This window comes from Grus americana, chromosome 19 (genome assembly GCF_028858705.1).
Source record: "Grus americana isolate bGruAme1 chromosome 19, bGruAme1.mat, whole genome shotgun sequence".
NCBI lineage: Eukaryota > Metazoa > Chordata > Aves > Gruiformes > Gruidae > Grus > Grus americana.
The window spans coordinates 10,079,444-10,091,878 of NC_072870.1; the positions used below are offsets into that span (position 1 = coordinate 10,079,444).

General features: G+C 38.4%; 1 protein-coding gene across 13 annotated transcripts in view; it reads right to left on the reverse strand.

The window, feature by feature from the left end:
* The window catches only part of BCAS3 (BCAS3 microtubule associated cell migration factor), a 366,627-nt gene that overhangs the window by 225,338 nt on the left and 128,854 nt on the right, over window positions 1-12,435 (reverse strand). For all 13 annotated transcript variants that reach the window (XR_008579901.1, XM_054847769.1, XM_054847770.1 and 10 more), the window contains exon 16: window positions 4,866-5,016. Coding sequence is in view for 12 of the 13 variants with exons in the window: in XM_054847769.1 (XP_054703744.1) it covers window positions 4,866-5,016 (151 nt within the window). In the remaining variant the exon portion in view is untranslated. The remainder of the gene's footprint in view (window positions 1-4,865; window positions 5,017-12,435) is intronic.

The window sequence follows — 12,435 nt, forward strand, 5'->3', positions numbered from 1 at the left end:
TATGGAATGAAGATGATTTATGATTCAAAATTCCAACAGAATTTTCTTAATTTCTTATCTGATTCTGAGGTTTAGCAAATTGAAAATGGAAACATTCTTTGATTGTGTGTTATTGTATCTAATAAAAACTATTTCCGCTTTTAATCAGCTGTGCAATACCCACTTGCTCTAACCCCCGTTGCTATATGTTGCCATAGTGAGAATCCTTTCATAAATAGTGACATCTGAACAAAATTTAGTGCAAATAACTGTATTTCATATCAATTACAATTCATTACAGTAGTTGCTTTATTACCAAATTGTATTAGAAAAGCTAAAGGTGACATAAAACACGTCTGAGAAACATGCCAGAAAGAAATGTCCGGCTTCAGCACGCCAGAAAGCTGACCTATCATATTGAATTCTTTAATTCTACTTTTAAAATTTTTTTTTGTGACTTTTTTAGTTACTGATTCCGACTTAGCTGTATCATGAAAATATGACTTTGCACTCCTTATTTTTGTTTGCTTCAGTAGTAGAACCTGGGATAAATTAAGCTCTCGGAGTCAAAATAAAACAAAGGGATATCAGTGATTTTCGGAACATAAAATATAAGCAATGAGAAACACTACAATAATGAAATTGCATCAGACACTTTACCTACTTTTCTCCTTCTGTATTGGGGGTGGAATGAGGGACAGGATGAATAACAGAGAGAGTTTCATGTTTAAAAACACACTATCTAAATCTTTTGGATGGAAAAAAAGTAAGGTTTATTCCTTTTCCTGTAAGGTACTTTGGATGTCTCTGTTTTGACAAGACCCAACTAATGCAGGTTACATCCTGGTGTTTCGCTAAAGCTATAACAAATTTGAGAATGAAGTATGATACAAATATAATGACCATATCCCTTGAGAAAGTGAAAACAAATGCTGGTGTCAGAGAAGCCAACTTTTACAATAGTTTTTCTTTTGGGGCAATTATTGTATCTTTTTATTTCCCTCCTTCCTATTACAGCTCATCTGTATCCCCACATTCTTACAAACTGGAAACTCACTACAACTCATTCCACAAACACAAGGAACGCTTATAAAGCTATTGCAAAGCACAAAGCTGTCTTCTAACATATTCTGATTCACTGCCTTTTATAGACAAGCATGAGATGGATCATACAGTTCTTCCCCTTTCAAATCTATAAGCTCTTTGTAAATGAGCAATGAATTAACCCATTCACCAGACTTGAGAAGGAATTCAGCATTACTATTAAAATTTTGAGAGGGAAACAGAGGCACAGATATATAAAGACTTATTAAATCTAGCTCTTTTACTGTCTTACATCCCCCTAATCTTTAAAACATAAGATGTTTCCTTACTCATTAGTGCCAGAGCTGCTTTGGGAAAGCCTATCTGCTCCTCAGAATGTGCTGACAGTACAAACTGCAGGAAAGCGAGTCAATGGGATGACAAAATATAGGGACAAAAATTAAGTGCTTCACGAAGGTGTGGAAATTACAATGAGAGACTTGAAAAAGCAAGGGAAGAAACAGAGGGCAGGGAACAAGGAAACTATAGTGATGGCAAGAAGGAGGGAATGCTCTGAGATGCTTATGCTGAAAACTACTTACATTCTCAGCACTAAGAGAGCTTAATGACTGATCAGAAAATGTTCCAAAACCCACAAGTTTGCATGAGAAAAAAAAGCATCTGTGATGAACAGCGCAGCAATGACACAGCTCCAGATTCTGGTCTTTCATTCCCTACGGTGAACACTTTTAAAAAATTTACTGCCATTCCGCTTGTCAAGTAAAATGACATGCTTTGCTGCTCTGCTTGAGACAGATGATATTAAGAGCAGTGATCAGTCCTTTCAGTACCTGAAAAATATTTTGCTGTCCTGGATACTAGCAGAAAAAAACCCCAACTTGACTTTTTGGTTAATAAAACCTGCAAAATTTAATTAAGATGTCTAGTATTAAAGCAGCTTTTCAGATGTTAAAAGCAAATAAACCGGACAAATCCAGAAATGCTAATGATGTGCTATTCTTTTAGTCTTGCTTTTTACTTTTAGAAATGTACTGCAACAGGTTAAATTTTCAATCCTTTAAAAGTAGCAACAACAGAAAAGGAATCTGCTTTGAGGGCCACTGAACAGCAACTGTAAAATCCAACTGATAGCGAGTTCGTCTCCTTTTCTGATCGCTGCACAATCACAAGGTTAAGCAGCTGCTCCCAAAGAAGAGCCTTGTTTCCTTGGAGCGGTGCTTAAAGGTGCTGACCATGTAGGTGTAAATACATCTGTCTTTTGCCATTTGCAGTAATACATGCCTCCTACACTTCTCAGAGTGAGGCAGATGGTCCCTGTCCTGTCTAAATATTACACTGTACAGACTTACATTGCTATGTGTTTCTCGAAATACAAGGGCAGATGTTAAATATGTTAAACACACGCTTTGCCCCCTGGAGGTTTAAGTTAAGGCTGCTGTCTCAATTTGGTCATTTTGGGCACGCCAGGCTTCTTGGATCCTAGGCATTCCTCTTAAATCCCCGCTTTATAAATACAGCTTTTCATGTTAATTTTGTGTACTTTCATCAAATATTTTGGATGCAGAACAAATGAAGGAAGCTCTCAGCTTAGTGTTACACATCTACACAGGCTTCACTGAAAATTATGATCCTCATTCATGAAAACTCTATTTACACAGCAGGGTATTTCCCCTGCCTGTTGTTTTCCTCCCCTTACATAAGCCTCACTGAACATTTTAAATTTAATTTGTTTTAAAAATTACACCAAATAATAGGACAAGGACAGTTTGTGAATAGTAAAATTTACTTAAACTATGCATATGAACACTCTCTGAATATGTTTGAGATATTTAAGAATAAAACATTAAACAAAATAATGCAGACTTACTACATTTGCAATAGTAGAACAGTTTGCTGGTATCACCACAGCGTTAAGGAAATAGCCTTTGTAAAGGCTGCCGCATGAATTACTGGTGTAAAGCAAGTGCTTTTTCTCAAATCATCCTCACCATTGCTCCTACCACCACCCTACCTTCCCCCTAGTAGTCCCTCAGATGGCTTTTTATGTTCTGTGTCTTGTCCCACCTAGTTCTAAGTGTCTATTCCATTTCTAGGAGCTACTGACAGCTCCCAGAATTACATTTCTGACCTTCTCTGACTGTACTCTTCAAGTCACATCTTTGATATTTTCCCTCTTTCAGGACCGGTAATTTGCTGTTTATCTCCACACATGCCCACCTCTCCCTGATCCTGCCTCCCTTCCTGTCCTCAGACGAGATCACACCTTCCTGTACTTTCAAAATTCACCTGATTGCTAGCACAATCTTTTTCCCTCGCCTGTGTTTGAATTGTAAGCAGAAAAACAATATGCAAAAAATAAGCAATTAAAATGTATGTGTGGAAGAAGTTAAACCACAACATTACCCTCATACTGCTTCTGTACTGTTTCCTTGTAAAGTCCCATTTACAATTATCCATGAACTTCAGGGACTTGTCTGCAGACAGCCTCTGTGCTTAGGGCAATTGCATGTTCGTAGTTCATGATTTGGCTCAACAAGCCTAAAGAAATTCCTGTTTACAGCAGCGAAAGCAGGACTGGATTGTTAGATAGACATATATACAGATACACATGTATATATGTGCGTACATACGTAAGCGTTAGAACCTCATCATGCATACCTAGTGCAGTAAACAAACAGTAACAGATTTTACAGGATGTCCTGAACACTCAAGCACAGAATATGGGAATTACTCAGGGAGAGAGGGAATACCCGCAAGCTCTCGCCTGAAAAATAATTCCTGGTTCACAAAACACAAGGTAAAATTCACCTCACTATTGGGGTTTGAGCAAGAAACCACTGAAGCAAGCAAGACAGTGCCTGCACCCATTTGCCAAAATGCAGGAAAATGTTATCAACCTGTAGGTATGAACCTCAATTGTTCTGTCCAACCACATGCCAAACTTTATCTATTTTTCTTAAAAATATAAAAGCCATCTGCAAATTAATGAATGAATCAGACTTTTAACTAGAAAATATTCAGAGATTTGAAGAACCAAAAAGTGAGAGGGAAAAAAAAATAATCATCACCCGCTAGCTTTATGTATTAACTGTATTAAATGAAGATTTGAAATTTACCAAGAGAAAAATATTGACTGTTGAACAGTATCAATTAATTTAAAATTGTTAAAGTTTATGAAGCTCATAAAATCTTCTTATAACATACATATATTTAGTAGAAGCTTTTCACAACAAGTATTTTGAAGTGCTTTATCATGGCACAGTGAGAAATACCAAAGTGCAGCTGGCTCCAGAAAGAAAGTCCACACGTGAATTTCATAGTACAGAACAGTCACTTCAGAGGAAAAATAAGGTCAAGAAAACAGTGGGATTAAGTTTTCTCTTTATACTCAACCTGGCTGACTCTCTTCCCATGTCTGATAGTCAAAAATAATTTCTGCTTGAAAAGTTTGGAAATCAAAATAAACAAACTTGGAAAAAAAAAGTAACCCCATAACTTTTTCTGATTGAATACAGCTCTGCTTATGTTTCATACCAATTCCTGGTATAAACTTCTCCTGATGTCAGCATACAGTATTTCCCATATGGTAGACTGCAAGAAAGTGATCCACCTAAATCAACACTCCTCAATTTTTAGAGACTGGTTTTCAGGTTTTGTTCACTTATCTGATGCTGGTTTTCTTTTCTTGTCTCCTCTTTCCCCTACCCCCTCTTCTGCTGCCATTAAATTACATACACTGAAATTAAAATAAGGAATAAAACTAAGAATCACCAGTAACACAAGTTATTTCCGGATGAATGATAAATAACAAGGTTAAGACAGGTTTGTGCAAATACACTTACCCTGTGCGTTTGGTGATGGTCCCTAATGTCATTGGCTGCTTGATTTGAGCAAGAGGCAAGACCACAGTCAAACTTGGAAGAGGCAGGAGTCGAGGGTTCCCAGGATTGTTGTTTGTGAAGTTATTGTAAGTGTCTTGGCTGTTCAATTTACCTTGATGGGATAGAGATGTAAAAAAACCACATTATTGGAATTTTTTTTCATTTATAATTTCTAACAACTGCCTGAAATAAGCCATTGCCAAAAAAAAAAAAAAAGTACTAAAAAATAAATGAGCTCCTATTGTAAGCAAAAACATATCGAAGAAAGTCATCTTCATTTCAGGTAAAAAAAAAAGACAATGGATGCAGCAAATATTTATTTTTTGTACATGGGGGTAAGGTCCCCTACTATGGAAGGGAAATTACTCGTGCTGCTGCCGCTTGCCTGACAGTTTTGTTCACCAAAAAGTTTTCAAGTTCCATTTGAAGAACAAGCTCTGGATTCCAATTCTCTAATGAAAAAAAAAAAAGAAAAGAAAAAAGAAAAAAAAGTGTATCTGGAAGGGAATTATTTTCCTAAAGCACCACATACAGTGTTGGTAATTGAAAGTCCTGAAAAGGTTGCTTTTGTTGTCTCTGCGGATAAAGGCACACATAACAGTAATCTGCTGAACTAAGACCGGAGGAAAACAACAAGTAACTACATAAAATAAAGCCATGCCAAGCTACATGTAAAAATCAAGAAAGTATCAAAAAAGTAACAAACTTCATATTCATTCAAAAAAGAAGAAAACGAGCCATAGGTACTTAAAAAAGGAAGGAGAAAACATAACAAAAAATCCCAACAACCCTAAATTTAGCTTGTTTCAAAGCAGTCTGTGCTGGATATACGCCCAGTTTAGATACGCTTTCTTACTCTCTGTATCATTCTGTAGTCACAACCTTTCATTCTTCAGCTAGAAAAGGAAACTAGCTACAAATTTCATGGACAGTAAAGAAAGAAATGTGAAGGAACCAAAGAAAGAAGTTAAACAAAAAAGGGGCCAGTCTGTTTATAACAGAATCAAAAGTACTTTAAATAGACAAGCAACCATGAATTAAAAGGTTTAGATCATTAACTTGTTTTTCTGTGTTCCTATAATGCTGTGAAACGCTGGCTTTGTTCTTAATCAAAAGGGAGCCATATTGGGAATTAGGTTCCTAAACAACCGATGCATTCTACGGAGATATTATACAAATCCCAGGCCAAATCCATACAATCTGACTGAAGAGCAGCCACCTTTTTTCAAGGAAGAAAAACAGCACAGAAAAGGGTTTCTCACAGGAAGCTGCCTGAAAAGCTTTAATGGTACTTCAGATGGATTGAAAATAGGAAAAGGAAGGCGGAAAAATCTTAATGAATGTCTCATCATCCTAAAGACACTCAATGCTTCCTTTACCCTTCTTTTAATACTATATAACTGTAAGCTTAGGGGTTTTATTTGTTTTTTCTACTAAGTCTATAGACCTCTGCATCTTAGAAAAGCACAATAAGAAAAATGATGAAATTACAAAGTGTATTTTGTGTTAAGTATCTGGCCTGAACATTGGTCAATACGTTTTAAGAGAAATAGCAAGGCTTTAATGAATAACAAGCCTATTGAAGTCTCAGAGAGCAGATTTCATTAATAGTAATTTTCCTGCACCAACTTGGAATAAAAAGAAACAGGAAAGGGGGAAAAAAAACCCAGTTCAGTTTTAATTTAAGACTGAGATGCAATTAATTTTTTTTTAAGATTAGTTTCATAATGCATTCTTGGTTCTTGTGGAACAGAGTAGGAATAGTTTGCTGCATTATTGTCTAATTAGTTACTGTTGCATGTAATCAAGGCCTCCCTTAAAGTGTTTCACTCTCCTATATTCACCATGAGCGACTGCATGCTACACCGCAAACAGCGATGAGATCTACAGAGGGGGCTCTGCACGTCTGTAATTTGTTTTCTTTTACTTGTTAGGAATATAATGATTAACTATGAACTACTGAACCAAATGACTGTGTTGTTACAGCCCTCTCTCTCTCTCAAGGCACATTTAATTACTCAGTGCCCTCCACTCCCAACATCAGGTAGTTTTCCATATGCAAAACCTTCAGTTGATTCAATAGAATATTTGCATGCAGAGAAACGAGGCATTTACAGACATCCTTCCTACACACGGATGACTTGCTCTATTTTCACACAAGTTGAGGAATCCCAAGGCAGTTAAGGATACTCAGAAAACTGCAGGATTAAGCCATCGCGTAGGAGTTTTTTATTAATTCTAGCAATAATGGCTATTTTTAGGCTCACACATAAGAAAAGAAAACACAAAGTAAACAGAAAAAATGATTAAACTATACAGAGAGAAATGAAAACATGCTAAAGAAATGCTGAATGGGAGACCAAAAATCTAAGATGATTCTTCTTGGGAGAAAAAAAAAATTCAGAGGCCAAGCATTTCATTTTTAAATGTATAGTTTAATCTGTTGTATACAAACATCAATAAAAAATTAACTAATCCAGAGCTTGTAATGCACAGCACTTCACAGCACAAACATGATAAAAAAATTCAGCTATGACAAATGGAAAAGCTGTAAATACCTGAAGTATATCCCAATAAGTATTGTCTGCCAATCTATATTTTCTGCAGCAACATTTAGTCGCTTAACTGCAAGTAAATGTAATTAAAAGTGATACAAGTCAAAAATTAAAAGTTGGAATGCTACAGAAAGGAGACAAATTATTTCTGACAGTAAAGTTTTTCTTGAAAATCTGACTACAATAATATTAAGATGGTGCAGACAAGTAACGTTAAAGAAAATCGTGCTTAATAGAAAAAGTAAAAATATTTGCTTTTGTTTTCACTGAATTATTTTTAGCTATTTTACGATGTTCTGTCCTGTTATATCTTCATTGTATGTTGCCTCAGACCTATCAGAGAGGTACATGTTTGTCCTCTTAACTGCACAGCCTTGGGGATCCAGTAAATGCATTCTTATGACTGGGGCTGTTCCTTTCTAAGCACTCAGCAAAAGCTGTATTGTGCATTCTGAATTTCATTGGAACAAAACAGTGTCGCACATTAGGTTTAATAAGTTATTTTAAAACCCCATAATGTTATGGTGTGCCCTTGTACCCATCCAGAAATTTGACAGTCATCCTCCATTCCTCCAGCCCTTGGAAGTGGGAAACTCCTCCGGCAGTAACTGGGAGTTGTGTGCGCACAGGGCTGCCGTATCAGGCCAAAAGAGCACAAAGAATGCAGTCAAGCATCAACATCATTTCTACAGCTCAAGCAGTTGTTGATTCACTGTCAAAGGACATGCAGCAAATAAGCCAAAGTTTAAATCCGCTAGAAATATCAAACATTTTTCATACAGCAGAATCCTGTACTTAAACTACCTTGCCACACGTGGACAGTATATTAATAAAGAATAAACCCCTGGAATTATAGCTCCAACAGAATAGCTTCACTCGGCACTGACAATTTAACTTTAAAGGCTAACTTGGTTGTATCCTGACAGCTACACCCAAATCGCATCCTACTGACTATTTAAGGAATACTTTCTATTGCAATAGAAATTAATTTAGAGAAAATTAATCACCATCATCACAATTTCATGGCAAACATGCCCTCTCAAGAATCAGTCTGAACATTTCCAGCAAGGCATCCTGAGCAACGCAGCTCTTTCCCTTGGTAGTTGCCCAGAACAGGAGCTTAAGAGCCCTCAGGACCCCATGCAAGGCAAGTTCTTTTGGTCAAGTATTTGTCTTTCCATGGGCTGCCAGGAAAGAGATTTTCACGTGACGGTTCAAGAGCTGTGCACGGAATAGGTTCAAGTCAGTTTAGGCTAAGGTTTATTCTCCCCATATCCATCCTCCCATTTGCCCACGCTCCCTCTCCAGCTTGGGCTCCGGCTCAGGACGCACACCAAGGGGAGCACTTGCGTTATTTTCACCCAAATATTACAGACTCAAGGTCCAAATTCCTGATCATAGCTAAACCTAAGTCAAAAAACCTCCTACGGCTAATCCTAATTCAGCCTTTCAGACTTCCGTTGGAGAAAAATGGAAGAAAAAAAAGTCTTTCGTCTCAATTTAAGCTGCTGGTTATCCATTTTACGAAGGGACTTGCAGAAAGCCAAGGATGTTGTGGTTCTGGTAGTCCAATAGCAGATGTTTGTTTACAAGTGCAGTATTACATTGGATAAATGTTGTCTACTGAGACACAGAAAATATGGTACCTCTTTGCTGAAAGTCTGCAACAGAACCGCCATCATATCATCTACCCAAAACCCGAGCCACGCTTTTCCAGACATTTTATTCCACAAATACTCAAAGGAAAAATGGATTAAGTTGAGGATAAAAGTGAAGAAAGAAAACAACAATGGGCTTTGTTGTCAGATGGAGGGAGCGGCTGCCGTGCCGGCCTGGCCGGGGTGTATTCCCAAGCCAGCCATCATTAACGGACTCACTTCCACCGAGGAAAAAAGGGAGGCCTGAAAGTGCCGGACAAAAGAAATCCCAGCAGACAAAGAAAAAACAATTTAAAAGCACCATTATAAAACACAGATGCTATAAGGAAAATAAACTTCACAAGATTTACTGGTTTTTGACAAAGCTGGACATCTGTGGAAAAGACATCAGGAGCAGCTCCCAGGTACGGCCTGGCCGGGCTCCTGTCCCCGCTGCTTCTCCTCAGCGCAGCCCACGGCTTCACAGCGATGCGGAAGGGTCACTCCCCGCTATCCCCGTACCATTGCCATCGCAATGCTATGTTATTGATGGGTACCATTTTTATTTATCATTATTTTTATTTACAATTACTGTTAAGCCTATAAAGTACTCCTAAGGCACAAACGTCAGATTTAAACGTTTGATCACCTCACGCATTTCTGTTTTCACATGGATATAAAGGGAAAGCTACACTTAGGGGAAAACATGCCAGACTTGCTAGCTTGCAACACTGTATAAAAACCATTCAGTAACTGAAAGCAATTAATACTGTAAACTTGTCCTCTTCTGATAACTAAGAGCCTTGATGAATTCAGGCCAGATTTCAAATTGGTCAGCATTTGAACAGAGTACTTCAGGGCACTGCTGTCAGAGATCATCTTTGAGGAGAGAGGAAGAAAAACATCCTGATTTTTGCAGCTACTAATGACATAAATATACATCAAAATGCAGCACGGCAGATATATTCCCACCAGCCCCAAGGAGCTCATCTGTGAATACAGCACAGTGCAGCCAGTGTTATGCAAAGAGACTTTATTGGATCCTGAAAGAATTATGTTGATGCAGCTCCACTGATGGCTCTACTGTTACTTTGCCCTCCTCTTCAGTCCTCGCATAGTACCACATCAATGCGACCAAATCACTTCTTACCCGATTTAAACCTGGCTCTAATACATCGGTACCACAGATCCCAGCTCCGCACGCAGGCAACAGCCTCAGCCCGTCAGATGGAAAGGGAGCTCAGTAATTCACAACTGAGCTTAAAACCAAAACTACACCCTAACAGCTAAGGGATACAAACACCAGCTTACACCAAACTGAAATTAAGTCATTTTACCCACTGAATTTCCCCTGGCAGTTTCAATTGCATACGGCACGTCTCCTCACTCAAGTGTTGTGGGTTCCTCTTTTGCAGAGAGAAGTTCCACCCTGTTGGTGAGCAAAGCAAACGGGACTTGGCCCAGACCGTTGTCCTCGTAGGAGTATAATGATCATAAAGATTTTAGTTTCTCTATACGCTTTACATGAAAAACTAAAATGATATCGAGCACCTCTCTGCCTCGTAATAAAATGATTCTACGTTGATTTTTAAAATTTTTCTTCCATTCCTCCAATAGAAAAAGCTTAGTAATGCAGTGTCAGTAAAATTCAAACCCCACTTGATTAGCTTTTATATCTTACAGTTTTTAACAGACTACATTTCAAAGCGGACCATGTAGTCTACTGACATAAACACTACATATAAACATCTTTAATTTGGTAAATAAAAACACAGTAACTGGAGGCTATGCAATCACGTGCAGGCTGAGTTGTACGAAAATGAACTGTGCTTGGCCATTACTTGTGTTTAGTGTAACACTGAAGATTCTTCACCTAAACTAATCATATAATGCAAGGGAAATAAAATCCTTTCTAACTGGCAGACAGAAAATGGCAGGAAAAACAGAAGTGTCATGGATGTGGTGGTTTATTTTGCTTTGCTTATTATTCAATACAAAAAGTTTCCCGGATGAGAATGGAAAACTTCCCAGCTTCAGTTCCAAGACTTTCACCCTCGTTTCTGACCTTTTCTCAGACATGTTCCAGTATAATCTGTAATCTACTACAGTCGGAAGAGGAAACAGCAGCGCCCTGGTGAGAAACGCTGCCTTGTGACCTGAGTAGAGAACACTGCGGAAGCAATGCTGGCTTGCTGAACGCGTTTGGAAGAGCCCGACAGACAAACTCAATAGCGTCCCGAGAAGCACAGTCGCTACCACGAGTGCTAATTACCGCCAGAGTGGGCTTTTTCTTTCATGTTTTGGTTTATTCAGTCAAACGTGGTTTACGTTTCTTTGTAAAATGTTGCACATTTTCCTAGAACAAGTCGGGAAACTAATTATTTTAGTTAATGACTGCTTCTAAATTAAAATTACATTGCAATTTCCTTGAATTCTATCCTACAAAATTTAGCCTTGTTTCACACCCTAACCCTCAACATTTCCAATACAATTAGACCTATTAAAGAAAGAGTATTACATACTAGCTACAGCATGTATGCACACACGATCTAGCTACTTAGAGCAAATTTTTCTCTCAGCTAAACTGGTGCAAGTCCAAAACCTATCGCTAACTTGATTCCAATGAAACGGATGGGAGAAAATAATGCAGCCGGTTGTTTTCATAACGTTTCAAACCGCTTGATAGTGAACCTTTTGAAACAGCTGCACTAAATCTCCTGATTATCCTAAGCAAGCAGAACTTTCTCTCTATTTGCATCCAGGCAAGGCATGTGAGAGTGACAAGCGAGCTCATAAGTTGGAATACGCTGCCGAGACATGCGAGCGCCAGTCCAAGTGTCTCGGCCACTGATGAGACAGAGTCCTCTGCCCTCTCACCCGAGCTCCTTGAACTTCAGCTCTTCCAACCGCTGTCAGCGTCATCCACTCAAAATCTGAACATGGCCTCATAATGTTCCTTTCCTCCTTCTGAAGTTTCTCTTTCTTCTACTGTCTTCAGTTTCAAAACCTTTGTCCCTCAGTTGTAAACTGTCCCACTGATACCCGAAAATCTCCTCTTGTCCCTGGCAAAGGTTGGAAGAGAGAAGGAATTGCTGTGACCCCTTTGTCACCCATTATCTCTACCTGGCCAAAGATGAAAGATTATGAAAGAACAGTTCAAACCTCAAGCTCTGAATTGAACCTGTCATTTACATCTACAATTAGTGACGTATGGCTGGCCATTTCGCCTACCTCCAAGCATACTTCTTCTTTTACTGCATGAAACAGAAACTACATTGGTGGTTCAGAGGAATCAAAAAGGAGAGGAAGCCACTTCTGCCAGAACAACAACGGTGTCCC